We start from the raw sequence: 15105 nt of genomic DNA, 5'->3' as shown, positions 1-15105 counted from the left end.
TCTTGGTATTTAGTGGAATCCTCTCACTGTTTTGTTGCTGTTGTATGTCTTTTTTTTTTTTTTTTTTTTTTTTCTGAGACAGGATCTTTGTCTTCCAGGCTGGAGTGCAGTGGTGCCATTGTAGCTTGCTGCAGCCTCAAACTCCTGGGCTCAAGCAATCCTCTGGCCTTGCCTCGGCCTCCTGAGCAGCTGGGACTACAGGCACACACCACCATGCCCAGCTAATTGTTTTGATTTTTTTTTTGTAGAGATGGGGACCTTACTTTGTTGCCCAGGCTGGTCTTGAACTCCTGGGCTCATGCGATCCTCCTGCTTTGACCTCCCAGAGTGCTGGAATTACTGGCGTGAGCCATCCCACCCAGTCAGAATCTTTTCACTTTAGAAATTCATGTTTTTGGGCCAGGCACAATGGCTCATGCCTGTAATCCCAGCACTTTGGGAGGCCGAGGTGGGTGGATCACAAGGTCAGCAGATCGAGACCATCCTGGCTAACACGGTGACACCCCGTCTCTACTAAAAATACAAAAAATTAGCCGGGCGTGGTGGTGGGCGCCTGGAGTCCCAGCTACTGGGGAGGCTGAAGTAGGAGAATGGTGTGAACCCGGGAGGCGGAGCTTGCAGTGAGCCAAGATCGTGCCACTGCACTCCAGCCTGGACGACAGAGTGAGACTCCGTCTCCAAAAAAAAAAAAAAGAAATTCACGTTTCATTCTAGAAAATTTTGTTCAATTATTTCATTGGTGAATTCCTTACCTCTGTTTTCTATTTCTGAAACCCCTATTAACCCCTATTAGTTAAACACTGGAATTTGAGGACTCGTTTTAATTTTTGATACATTTTTCCTCCTCTTTTTCATCTCTCTTTTTGTTCTACTCCATAGGAATTTTTTAAGTGGGTTGCAAAAAATAATCACTTTATTTGATATTATAGTTGTAGATATAGAGTATATTTTCTTTAAGAAATGAAAAACTAAGAAGAAAATGCCACTCAACATCGCTGGCATAGCAATAGGTCAGCAGGAAAAAAAAAATACTGTGATAAACTTGTCTCTTTAATACCAAGAATAAATTCTAGGCCAAGCTTCAATATGCTTCCTGTTTTTTCAGTACATATTTCTTTTACTGCTGCTCTTCATTCTTTTCCACATTTCATATTAGAGGACTGGTACAGCCTTTAAAACTTCTTTGATAGGAGCAAATCCAGTATCCACTGATTTCTTCTCAAATGCACTCTAACCCATCAGATAGACTGGCAGTTTCATTCTCATGAATACTTGAGTAGCCATGAAAAACCTCAATAGGACACACACGAATCCAATGACTAGAAGAAGAAATCTATTGAGTTTTGGGATATTTGGTGCATTCGATCAGTCCAGGATTATGAAACCTAAACCTCCCACTGTAAACAGGAAGCTGGATGCAAGTCCTTCCATAATATACTGTCCATTTACTTTGTAGGCCAAGAAAGCTACTGGCCTCTGATGCCCATGTTCATCAGTCATAGAACCAACACTTGGAGGTTCAACAATAACATCATAAATTATTCCTCTGGTGATGAGGAAGTAAGACGCCACCACCAGAGCATACACAGTCATGGCCAACGGCATGGGCAGCCAGGGTGGCTTCTTCAGCTTCAGGTTAGGACATTCGAGCACAAAGAACGGGACATGGTACAAAGTCTCCATGTTGGTGGCAGCAAGGGCTGTTCTCCGTAGGAATTTTATGTTCCAACAATTCTATTGAGTTTTAAAAATTTCTGCCATCAAATTTGTAATATTCATGATTTTTTTCTGTTCTTTGCATTTGTTTTTGTAGTATCTAGTTGTTATTTCATAGGTTGCAATATCTTTTTATTTCTGATACTAATAATTTTTCAAAGTTTTATTCTTTCTGCATAGTTTGTATTTCCCCCAAATTGTCTTTCCATGTTTGTTAGTTCTATCTTCCACAGTATTCCACACTGTTGACCATTCACTTTTTGAAACTCAATGCTACATTTTCTTTGATAATAACTTGCTAGTTTTTTTCCCATTACTTTGTTAATTCCTACATTGGCTCCTCTTTCATCACCTGTTTATTCAAGGATGTTTTCAATCAACAAACACTTATAGAACATTGATTATTTTACAGGTATCGTGCTTGGTGAGGGACACTCAGAAATTAGCAAAACATGGTTCCTGACCTGACTTCTCAAGTTATCTTACTTTTCTCTTGGTATTCAATCTTTCTTTTTTAATTTTAATTTTTGTGGGTAGATAGTAGGTATATATATTTATGGGGTACATGAGATGTTTTGATAGAGACATGCAATGCATAATAATCACAACATGGAAAATGGGGTATCCATTACCTCAAGTATTTATTCTTTGTGTTACAATCCAATTATACTCTTTCAGTGATTTAAAAATGTACAATTAAATTATTTATTGACTATAATCATCCTGTTGTGCTATCAAATACTAGGTCTTTTTCATTCTAACTGTGTTTTGTACACATTAACCATCCCCACCTCACTGACATCCCCCCACTACCCTTCCCAGCCTCTCATAACCATCCTTCTACTGTATCTCTATGAGCTCAATTGTTTTGATTTTTAGATCTCACAGATAAGTGAGAACATGTGATGATGTTTGTCTTTCTGTGCCTGGGTTATTTCACCTAGCATAATAACCTCCAATTCCATCCATGTTGTTGCAAATGACAGAATCTCTTTTTTTTTTTTTGAGATAGGGTCTCACTCTGTCACCCAGGCTGGAGTGCAGTGGCATGATCATGGCTCACTGCAGCCTTAACCTCCTAAGCTCAAGCAATTCTCTTGCCTCAGCCTCCCCAGTAGTTGAGACTACAGGTGCATGCCACCAACATCTGGCTACTTTTTTGTAATTTTTGTAGAGATAAGAGTTTTGCCATGTTGCCCAGGCTGGTCTTGAACTCCTGAGCTCAAGCAATCTGCCTGCTTCGACCTCCCAAAGTGCTAGGACTACAGGTGTGAGCCACTGCACCCAGCTGATCTCATTCTTTTTTATTGCTGCATAGTACTCCACTGTGTATAAGTACCACATTTTCTTTATCCATTCGTCTGCTGATGGACACTTAGGATGGTTCCAAATCTTGCTTTGTGAACAATGCTGCAACAAACAAACATGCAAGTGCAGACCTCTCTCTGATATACTGATTTCCTTTTCTTTGGAAAGCAGTAGGATTGCTGAATCATATGGTAGCTCTGTTTAGTTTTTTGAGGAACTTTCAAACTGTTCTCCATAGTGGTTGTACTAATTTACTTTGCCACCAACAGTGTACGAGGGTTCCCTTTTCTCCACATCCTCACCAGCACTTCTTATTGCCTGTCTTTTGGATATAAGCCATTTTTACTGAGGTGAGATGATATGTCATTGTGGTTTTGATTTGCATTTCTCTGATGACAAATGATATTGAGTACCTTTTCATATACTCATTTGCCACTTGTATGTCGTCTTTTGAGAAACGTCTGTTCAGATCTATTGCCCATTTTAAAATCAGATTATTAGATTTTTTTCCTAGTGAATTAAGCTCCTTATATATTCTGGTTATTAAGTCCTTGTCAGATGGGTAGTTTGCTAATATTTTCTCCCATTCTGTGGGTTGTCTCTTCACTTTGTCAATTATTTCCTTTCTGTACAGAAGCCTTTTAACTTGATGTGATCCCATTTATCCATTTTTGCTTTGGTTGCCTGTGCTTGTGGGTTATTACTCAAGAAATCTTTGCCCAGTCCAGTGTCCTAGAGAGTTTCCCCAATGTTTTCTTGTAGTAGTTTCATAGTTTCAGGTCTTAGATTTAAGTGTTTAATCCATTTTTATCTGATTTTTGTATATGGCTAGAGATAGGGGTCTAGTTTCATTTCTTCTGCATATGGATATCCAGTTTCCTAGCATCCATTTATTGAAAAAACTGTCTTTTCCCCAGTGTATGTTCTTGGCACCTTTGTAACAAATGAGTTCAGTGTACGTGTGTGGATTTGTTTCTAGGTTTTCTATTCTGTTCCATTGGTCAGTGTGTCTATTTTATGACAGTACCATGCTATTTTGGTTACTATAGCTCTGTAGTATAATGTGAAGTCAAGTAATAACTCCAGTTTTGTTCTTTTTGCTTAGGATAGCTTTGGTTATTCCAGGTCTTTTGTGGTTTCACATAGCAAAAAACAATTTTAGAATTGTGTTTTCTATTTCTGTGAAGAATGTCATTGGTATTTTGATAGGGATTACATTGAATCTGTAGATTGAGTAGTATGAATATTTTAACAATATTGATTTTTCCAATCCATGAACATGGAATATCTTTCCATTTTTTGGTGTCTTCTTCAATTTCTTTCATCAGTGTTTTATAGTTTTCATTATAGAGATCTTTCACTTTCTTGGTTAACTCCTAGGTATTTAATTTTATTTGTGGCCATTGTAAATGGGATTACTTTTTAAATTTATTTTTTAGATTGTTCATTGTTCGCATATACAATTGCTCCTGAATTTTTTTTTTTTTTTTTTTTTTTGGTGGAGTCTCACTGTTGTCGCCCTGGCTGGAGTTGCAGTGGCACGATCTTAGCTCACTGCAACCTCTGCCTCCTGGGTTCAAGCGATTCTCCTGCCTCAGCTTCCCAAGTAGCTGGGATTACTGGTGCCCACCATCACGCCTGGGTAATTTTTGTATTTTTAGTAGAGGTAGAGTTTCACCATGTTGGCCAGGCTTGTCTCAAACTCCTGACCTTAGGTGATCTGCCTGCCTCAGCCTCCCAAAGTGATGGGATTACAGACATGAGCCACTGCGCCCGGCCTGCTGATTTTTGTATGTTGATTTCGTATCCTGCAATTTTACTGAATTTGTTCATCAATTCTAATAGTTTTTTGGTGGAGTCTTTAGGTTTTTCCAAATATAAGATCATATCATCTGCAAATGAGGATAATTTGACTTCTTCGTTTCAATTTAAATGCCCCTTATTTCTCTCTCTTCTTTGCTTGCTCTAGCTAGGACCTTCAGCATTATGTTGAATAACAGTGGTAACATGGGGCATCCTTGTCACGTTCCAGATCTTAGAGGAAAGGTTTTCAGTTTTTCCCCATTCAATATGATATTAGCTGTGGGTCTGCCATATATGTCTTTTATTATGTTGAGGTATGTTCCTTCTGTACCCATTTTTAAAGCATTTTTATCATGAAGAGATGTTGGATTTTATCAAGTGCCTTTTCAGCATCAATTGAAATGATCATATGGTTTTTATCCTTTATTCTGCTGATATGATGTATCATATTGATTGATTTCCATATATTGAACCATCCTTGCATCTCAGGGATAAATCCCACTTGGTCATGATAAATGATCTTTTTAATGTATTGTTGAATTCAGTTTGCTAGTATTTTGTTGAGGATTTTTTGCATGAATATTCATCAGAGATATTGGCCTGCAGTTTTATTTTTTTGATATGTCTTTGTCTGGTTTTGGTATCAGGGTAATATTTGCCTTGTAGAATGAGTTTGGAAGTATTTCTTCCTCCTCTATTTTCAGAATAGTTTGAGTAAGATTGGTATTAATCCTTCTTTAAATGTTTGGTAGAATTCAGCTGGGTCTCAGGCTTTTCATTACTGGGTGACTTTTTTTATTATGGCTTTGAATTTGTTACTTGTTATTGGTCTGTTCAAGTTTTGGGTTTCTTCATGGTTCAGTCTTGATAGGTTATATGAGTCTTGAAATTTGTTCATTGCTTTTAGATTTTCTGATTTACTGGCATATAGTTGTTCACAGTAGCCACTAATGATCCTTTGAATTTCTGTGGTATCAGCTGTAATGTCTCTTTTTTCATCTCTGATTTTATTTATTTGGGTCGTCTCTCTTTTTTTCTTAGTATGGCTAAAGGTTTGTCAATTTTGTTTAACTTTTCAAAAAACCAACCTTTTGTTTTATTGATTTTTTTTGTATTGTTTTCATTTCAATTTATTTCTGCTCTGATCTTTATTATTTATTTTCTTCTATTAATTTTGGGTTTGGTTTGCTCTTGCTTTTCTAGTTCTTTAAGATGCATCATTAGATTGTTTATTTGAAGTTTTTCTTCTTTTTGATGTAGGTACTTACAGCTATACATTTCCCTCTTAGTACTGCTTTTGCTGTATCCCATAGGTTTTAGTATGCTGTGTTTCCATTATCATTGGTTTTAAGAAAATTTTCAATTTCCTCTTAATTTCTTTATTGACCCACTGGTCATCCAGGAGCATAATGTTTAATTTCCATGTATTTGTATAGTTTCCAAAATTCCTCTTGTTATTGATTTCTAGTTTTATTCCATTGTGGTCAGAGAAGATGCTTATTTCAATTTTTTTTGACTGTTTTAAGACTTGTTTTGTAACTTAACATGTGGTCTATCTTTGAGAATAATCCATGTGCTGAGGAAAAGAATGTGTATTCTGCAGCTGCTGGCTGAAATGTTCGTAAATATCTATTAGTTGCATTTGGTCTATAGTGCAGATTAAATCCTATGTTTCTTTGTTGATTTTTTGTCTGGAAGATGTGTCCAATGCTGATAGTGGGGTGCTGAAGTCTCCAGCTATTACTACACCGAGGTCTCTCTATTTAGCTGTAATAGTATTTGCTCTATATATTTGGGTGCTCCAGTGTTGGGTGTATATATTTTTACAATTGTTATATCCTCTTACTGAACTAACCCCTTTATCATTATATCATGACCTTCTTTGTCTCTTCTTTTAGTTTTTGTCTTGAAATCTATTTTGTCTGATAAAAGTATAGCTACTCCTGCTCCTTTTTGTTTCCATTGACATGAAATACCTTTTTCAATCCCTTAATTTTCAGTCTATGTTTGTCTTTATAAGTGAAGTGTGTTTCTTGTAGGTAACAGATCACTGGGTCTAATTTTTTTTTAATCCATCCAGCCACTTTATGTCTTTTTATTGGAGAGTTTAGTCTATTTACATTCAGTGTTGTTATTGATAAGTAAGGACTTAGTCCTGCCATTTTGTTATTTGTTTTCTGGTTGTTCTGTGGTCTTCTCTTCCTTCTTTCCTTCCTGTTTTCCTTTAGTGAAGGTGACTTTCTCTGGTGATATGATTTAGTTTCTTACTTTTAACTTTTTGTGTAGCTGTGGTTTTTTTTTTTTTTTTTTTTTTTTGGCTTGAAGTTACCATGAGGCTTGCAAATACTATCTTATAACCCATTATTTTAAACTGATAACAACTTACACTGTTTAAGTAAGCAAACAAACGAGCCAAAAGAAACCTAATAAAAACTCTACAACTTAACTTCGTGCCCCTACTTCTTAACTTTTTGTTGTTACTACTTTTATCTTATTATGCTATGTCTTGAAAGTTGTAGTTATTATTTGTGATTGGTTCATAGTTTAGTCTTTCTACTTAAGAGTAGTTTACACATCACGGTTACAATGTTATAATATTCTGTGTTCTTCTGTCTACTTACTATCACCAGTGAGTTCTGTACCTTCATATGATTTCTTACTGTTCATTAACATCCTTTTTATACTGATAGAAGTACTCCCTTTTAGCATTTCTTGTAGGCCAGTCTGATGTTGATGAAAACCCTCAGTTTTTGTTTGTCTGGGAAAGTCTTTATTTCTCCTTCATGTTTGAAGGGTATTTTTGCCAAACATACTATTTTAGGATAAAAGTTTTTTTCCTTCACTTTAAACATGTCATGCCACTCGCTCCTGGCCCGTAGAGTTTCCACTGAGAAGTCTGCTGCCAGACTCCATTGTATGTTACTTTTTCTCTTGCTGCTTTTAGGATCCTTTCTTTATCCTTGACCTTTGGGAGTTTGATTATTAAATGTCTTGAAGTAGTCTTCTTTGGGTTAAATATGCTTGGTGTTCTATAACCTACCTGTACTTGGATATTGATATATCTTCCTCTAGGTTTGGGAAATTCTCTGATATAATCCCTTTGAATAAACTCTCTACCTCCAGTTTCTTTCTCTACGTCCTCTCTAAGCCCAATAACTCTTAGATTTGTCCCTTGAAGCTATATTCTAGATCTTGTAGGTATGTATCACTCATTTTATTCTTTTTTTCATCTCCTCTGACTGTGAATTTTCAAATAGCCTGTCTTCAAGTTCACTAATTCCTTCTTCTGCTTGATCAGTTCTGCTATTAAAAGACTCTGATGCATTCTTCTGTATGCCAATTGCATTTTTCAGCTCCAGAATTTTTGCTTCTTTTGGATTATTTCAATGTCTTTGTTAAATTTATCTGATAGAATTCTATACTCCTTCTTTGTGTTATCTTGAATTTCTTTGAGTTTCCTCAAAACAGCTATTTTGAATTCTTTCTGAAAGGTCACACATCTGTGTTTCTCCAGGACTGGTTCCTGGTACCTTTAGTTCATTTGATGAGGTCATGTTTTCCTGAATGGTGTTGATGCTTGTAGATGTTCGTCAGTGTCTGGGCATTGAAGAGTTAGGTATTTGTTGTAGTCTTCTCAGCCGGGGCTTGTTTGTACCTGTCTATTGGGGAACCTGCCCCAATAATCACATAGGTTCTTTTCTATTTTCCTAAGCGTCGGCTGGCTTGAGAAATAAAGGGACAGAGTACAAAAGAGAGAAATTTTAAAGCTGGGCGTCTGGGGGAGACATCACATGTTGGTAGGATCCGTGATGCCCCACAAGCCACAAAAACCAGCAAGTTTTTATTAGGGATTTTCAAAAGGGGAGGGAGTGTGTGAATAGATGTGGGTGACAGACATCAAGTACTTAACAGGGTAATAGAATATCACAAGGCAAGTGGAGGCAGGGCGAGATCACAGGACCACAGGACCGAGGCGAAATTAAAATTGCTAATGAAGTTTTGGGCACCATTGTCATTGATAACATCTTATCAGGAGACAGGGTTTTGAGATCAACTGGTCTGACCAAAATTTATTAGGTGGGAATTTCCTCTTCCTAATAAGCCTGGGAGTGCTATGGGAGACTGGAGTTTATTTCACCCCTGCAGTCTCAACCATAAGAGACAGGTACGCCCCGGGGGGGCCAGTTCAGAGACCTACCCCTAGGTGCACATCCTCTTTCTCAGGGACGTTCCATGCTGAGAAAAAGAATTCAGCGATATTTCTCCCATTTGCTTTTGAAAGAAGAGAAATATGGCTCTGTTCTGCCCTGCTCACCGGCGGTCAGAGTTTAAGGTTATCTCTCTTATTCCCTGAACAATTGCTGTTATCCTGTTCTTTTTTCAAGGTGCTCTGATTTCATATTGTACAAACACACATGCTGTACAATCTGTGCAGTTAATGCAATTATCACAGGGTCCTGAGGCGACATACATCCTTCTTGGCTGACAGGATTAAGAGATTAAAGCAAAGACAGGCATAGGAAAGCACGAGGGTATTGATTGGGGAAGTGATAAGTGTCCATGAAATCTTTACAATTTATGTTTAGAGATTGCAGTAAAGACAGGCATAAGAAATTACAAAACTATTAATTTGGGGAACTAATAAATGTCCATAAAATCTTCACAATCCACGTTCTTCTGTCATGGCTTCAGCCGGTCCCTCCGTTTGGGGTCCCTGACTTCCCGCAACACCTGTCCTTCTTGGGAAGGCTTTCCAGATATTTGAAAGGACTTGGGTATTGTGATCTAAGCTGTATCTGCTTTAGTGGTCACCCCAACCCCAGTAATGCTGTGGTTCTTGCAGACCCATAGAGGTACCACCTTGGTGGTCTAGAACAAGATCCGGAAGAATTATCTGGGCAACCACAGGCAGAGACTCTTGTTCTCTTCCCTTAGTTTCTCCCAAACTAATGGGGTCTTTCTCTGTTCTGAGCTACCTGGAGCTGGTAGTGGTGTGACATAAGTACCCTTGTGGCCACCACCACTAGGACTGTGCTTGGTCAAATCTGAAGCCAGCACCAAACTAGGTCTCACCCAAGGTTTGCTGTAACCACTCCCTGGCTACCATCTGTGTTCACTCAAGGCCCTGAGGCTCCAATCAGCAGGTGGCAAAGCCAGCCAGGTCTGTGCCCTTCTCTTCAGGATGGGGGGTTCCTCCAGACTCTGGGTGTGTCCAGAGGTGCCATCCAGGAGCCAGGGACTAGAGTAAAAAAACCTTAGATGTTCACCTGCTGTTTCATTGTACTGTGGCTTAGCTGGCACTCAAACCATAAGACATAGTCCTTCTTGTCAGGCCTCTGAGCCCAAGCTAAGCCATCGTATCCCCTGTGACCTGCACATATAGGTCCAGATGGCCCGAAGCAAGTGAAGAATCACAAAAGAAGTGAAAATGGCTGGTTCCTGCCTTAACTGATGACATTCCACCACAAAAGAAGTGAAAATGGCCAGTCCCTGCCTTAAATGATGACATTACCTTGTGAAATTCCTTCTCCTGGCTCATCCTGGCTCAAAAGCTCCCCCATTGAGCACCTTGTGACCCCCACCCCTGCCAGCCAGAGAACAACCCCCTTTGATTGTAATTTTCCACTACGTACCCAAATCTTAAAAAACGGCCCCACCCCTATCTCCCTTCACTGACTATCTTTTCAGACTCAGCCCGCCTGCACCCAGGTGAAATAAACAGCCTTGTTGCTTACACAAAGCCTGTTTGGTGGTCTCTTCACATGGACGTGCATGACACTTCCACTCTTCCTGCCCCTTTCCAAAGGCAGAGGAGCCTCCCATGGCCACCATTACCACAGGCCCACGAGGAGTACTGCCAGACTACCATTTAAGGCCCAAGGCCTCTCCAGTCAGCTTGTGGTGAATGCTGCCCAGCTCACGACTCACCCTTCAGGGCAGTGCACTCCCCAGTGGCCCAGGGCAGGTCTAGAAAAGCCATCCAAGAGCCAAGTCCTGGAATGAAGGACCCCAAGAGGTCACTTGGTGCTCTAGACCCTGTGGCTGAGCTGGTACCTAAGGTGCAAGACAAAGTCCCCTTTGCTTTTACTTTCACTTTTCTCAAGTGGAAGGCATCTTGCCCCATAGCCACCACAGCTGGGAATGTCCTGAGACTCACCTTAAGCCAGCAAGTTTCAGAGTCTCACCCAAGGTTCTCAATGTAGTACATGAGTATCACTGCTGGTTATTCAGGGCCCCCAGGGCTCTTCAGTTAGCAGGCAATGAATCCTGTCAGGACTAGTTCCTTCACTTCAAAGGCAGCAGGTTCCTTTCTGGCCCAAGGTGTGTCAAGAAATGTAGTACAGGGAGCTAGGGCCTGGAAAGGGGGCTTCATGACTCTGACTGGTGCCCTATCCTGGTGTGGCTGAGCTGGTATCCAAGATGCAAGACAAACTCATCCCCACTCTTCCCTCTCCTCTCCTCGAGCAAAGGGACGGGGTCTCTTTTGGAGCCATAAGCTGAACTGCCTGGGGTTAAGGGAAGGGTGATGCCATCACTCCCTCAGCTACCCCAGCTGGTGTCTCAGTAGGTCACATGTCTCCCCACAGTCCACTGTCTCTGGGCCCAGTTCAGCATTAGGACTTGCCTAGGAGTTGCAGTCCTTGCGGCCTAGACTGCCTTTCGAGTTTATTTAAGGCCCCAGAGCACTTTAGCCCACAGAGGGGAGGCTTGCTGGAACTCAAGTTTGGACTGCTGGGACTGGCAATTCCTCTTTGGCTAGGGCTGGTTTAAATGCTCCCTCTATGGGGAGGTGTCAGCTGAGTTTGGTCTGGTTTTGTTTTCTGTTATAATAGGGCAGCACTGAGTTTAATGCCTCAGAAATGCTGCAATTTCTGTTTTCCCAGTGCACCAAAATGCTTTCCACACCATGCTATGACTGCTGGGCGATTGGGGAGGTGTGGCACTGGTGATTCAAGACTGTTTTTCCTACTTCCTCAGTGCCTCTTTTAGCAATATGAAGTTAAAACCAGATATTGTGAGTGCTCACCTGATTTTTGGTTCTTATGTGGGTACTTTTTTTGTGTGTAGATGGTTCTTAGATTGGTGTCTTCATGTGAGGAGGTAGGGAACAATTGGTGTAGCCTTCTATTCTGCCATCTTGTTCTGCCTCCTTCCTCAATCTTTCTTTCTGGATAAGAGGAACTGAAGTCCTGGCCAGGATGCTGTATCCCAGAGAATCTTGGGGTATGGAGTTACCAGAGCAAATCACAAATAGGGCATACAGTAGTGCTGGAGGCAGAGCTGGAAGGATAGTCAAATCTGAGTAACCCATCTAAAAAAGACAAGGCAATGTCTAGCTACAAACACATAAAGGGACTAATACAAGAAATGGTTTCAGGGAAGTGGGGAGCAGAGCAAAGCTTGGATCTGTTCTTAAGATTAAAAGCAGGCAGCTAGCAGTTTTAGGAATTTTATTCCTGCTGTTTTATGTTTGTTTTGGTGAGGAATGGGGTTAAAGAGAAAGGAGAAGGAAAATGTTCTAAGTGTTTAAAGATTTAGCAGGGAACAGAAATATGATTTTAAACATCATTTTTATCTAAAATTTTTTATTTCAAAAATTCTGACTTTCTCCCTCAGTTCCAGGTCCATATATTCAACTGTTTATCAGAAATCTTTATCTAAATGTCCTAGAAGTATCTCAAACTTAAATCTATCTTCCTCCTAAATTCATTTCTCCTCTTTTGTTCTCTAATGAATGGCAACATCATTATCAAAACCATCAGTGCCATCCTAGCTAGACATGTTGGAACTCAGTTCTATGTCTTCTTCTTATTCAGTCCTCACTCATCCAATACATTTGGATTTTCAGTCCAGTCCATTTTATCTCTGTGATATCGCCCCTTTTTGTATCATTGCTTATACCAGTACTGGTTACAGAAATAGATCAGGAAAGGGCCTGTAGAATACTATGGAACCTGTTGTAGAAAGCTAATATAAGTATGGGATAAACATGTATACAGAAGTAGTAGTTCCTGGGGAAGGCTGAGAATCACATCTCAAGTTGATTGTGGCAGCCTAATTTCAGACAAAAATTAAGATATGGGAATGGGAAGTGTAATGAGGAATGTAGGTTTCTTCAGCACAGTAGTAATGAGGGAAGAGGGTTGTTTTGGTGACAGTTGTGGTGAAAAAGACAGGCCAATACAGGTCCTGAACCAAGGCAGCCAGTTCAAGAAGAGGCAAGAGAGCTTGGAAATAATTCTGGGGGAAAAGATAGTGGGAATGAGGCACAAAAGCAGGCCATAGCCCAGCTGTCAGGGTACAGCGCTATTCTTCTCTCTGGTGCTACAGGCCTGGGGGATGGGGGCAGAACTCAGGTCTCAAAAAGGAGGTCAGAGTAGAACAGCCTCTCTGTGTGGGATAAGAAGAGATATGGAGAGCTGCTTTTTGACAGTATCACTCAAATAGAGAGAGCTCAGTTATTATGTAAACACTGCAACTTTGAGTATAAAGCAACATAACATTTTTGCTAGTGAGCAAGAGTTCCTGGAAGCCTGTCTGACTGTTCTTTCTTTATTCTTTTAATTTTCTTTTTTTTGAGACAGAATCTTACTCTGTTGAGGACAGTAGCATGATCACTGTTCATTGCAGCCTTGACATCCTGGGCTCAAGCAATTCTCCTGCCTCAGCTTCCTGAGTAGCTGGGACCACAAGCGCACACTACCATGCCTAGCTAATTTTTTGATTTTTTGTAGAGATGAGGTCTCACTATGTTGTTCAGGCTGTTTTCATCTCCTGGACTCTGGCAATCCTCTTGCCTTGACCTCCCAAAGTGTTGGGATTACAAGCGTTAGCCACCATGCCCAGCTCTGACTGTTCTTTCTGAGGTTGTTTGTAAGACTTGATTGGCTCTGTTGAACAACTGGGAAAGACAGGTCCTTTGGCATGTAGACTACTCTATTATACAGGCCACCCACCTGGTCTCATTGCCTCTTTCACACTAGTAGCTAAGTTATTGTATTAGTCTGTTCTTGCACTGCTATAAAGAAATAACTGAAACTGGGTAATTTATAAAGAAAAGTTTAATTGGCTTACGGTTCCACAAGATGTGCACGAAGCATGTCTGGGGAGGCCTCAGGAAACTTACAAGACAAACGGGAAGCAGACATGTCTTACATGGCTGGTGCAGGAGGAAGAGAGAGAAGTGGGAGGTGCTACACACTTTTATTTATATTTATTTATTATTTTGAGACAAAGTCTGGTTCTACCACCAGGCTGGAGTGCAGCGGTGCAATTTTGGTTCACTGCAATCTCTGCCTCCTGGGCTCAAGCCATCCTCCCACCTCAGCCTCCCTAGTAGTAGGGACTACAGGGATGCACCACAATGCCCAGCTAATTTTTGAATTTTTTGTGGAGACAGGGTTTTGCCATGTTTCCCGGGCTGGTCTCAAACTCCTGTGTGCAAGCAATCCACACACCTTGGCTTCCCAAAGTACTGAGATTACAGGTGTGAGCCTCTGCACCTGGCCTATACACTTTTAAATAACCAGATCTCATGAGAACTCACTCACTATCATGAGAACAGCAAGGGGTAAATCCACCCCAATGATCCAATCACCTCCCATCAGGCCCTTCTCCAACAGTGGGGATTACAAATTCAATATGAGATTTGGGTGGGGACACAAATCCAAACCATATCATTCTGCCCCTGGCCCCTTCTAAATCTCATATCCTTCTCACATTGCAAAATACAATCACCCTTCTCAACAGTCCCCCAAGTCTTAACTCATTTCAGCATTAACTCAAAAGTCCACCATCCAAAGTCTCATCTGAGACAAGGCAAGTCTCTTCCACTTATGAGCTGGTAAAATCAAAAACAAGTTACTTCCAAGATACAATGGAAGTATAGGCATTGGGTAAATACACCTACCATTTCAAAGGGGAGAAATCAGCCAAAAGAGAGGGCCTACAGACCCCAACCAAGTCCAAAACCCAGCAGGGCAGTCACTAAACCTTAAATCTCCAAAATAATCCCCTTTGGCTCCATGTCTCACATCCACGTGACAGTGATGCAACGGGTAGGCACCTAAGGCCTTGAGCAGCTCCACCCCCTGAGAGCTCAGCTCCCACAGCTGCTTTCAAGGGCTGGTGTTGAGTGCCTGTGGCTTTTCCAGGTGCACAGTATAAGCTGTTGGTGGATATACCATCCTGGGATCTGGAGGACAGTAGCCCCCTTCTCAGCTCCAGTAGGCAGTGCTCCAGTGGGGAATCTGTGTGGGGGCTCCAACCCACATTTCC

At 40.7% G+C, this 15105-nt stretch overlaps 2 protein-coding genes across 2 annotated transcripts in view; both read right to left on the bottom strand.

Moving 5' to 3' along the window:
• ZSWIM5 (zinc finger SWIM-type containing 5) overlaps positions 1-15105 on the bottom strand; it is a 187123-nt gene that overhangs the window by 52462 nt on the left and 119556 nt on the right. The window lies entirely within an intron of this gene.
• LOC129143655 (oligosaccharyltransferase complex subunit OSTC-like) lies at positions 1283-1756 on the bottom strand. Its single transcript, XM_063802762.1, has one exon. The coding sequence runs from the start codon at positions 1681-1683 to the stop codon at positions 1366-1368; it is 318 nt and encodes a 105-aa protein (XP_063658832.1). The 5' UTR covers positions 1684-1756; the 3' UTR covers positions 1283-1365.

Source organism: Pan troglodytes, chromosome 1 (assembly GCF_028858775.2).
Source record: "Pan troglodytes isolate AG18354 chromosome 1, NHGRI_mPanTro3-v2.0_pri, whole genome shotgun sequence".
NCBI lineage: Eukaryota > Metazoa > Chordata > Mammalia > Primates > Hominidae > Pan > Pan troglodytes.
Note: the sequence above shows the minus strand (reverse complement) of the source record. Positions and strands in the feature narration are given on the sequence as shown.

Excerpts from the sequence above, each read along its gene's own strand:
- LOC129143655 (XM_063802762.1), bottom strand. The coding sequence starts at position 1,683 with ATGGAGACTTTGTACCATGTCCCGTTCTTTGTGCTCGAATGTCCTAAC.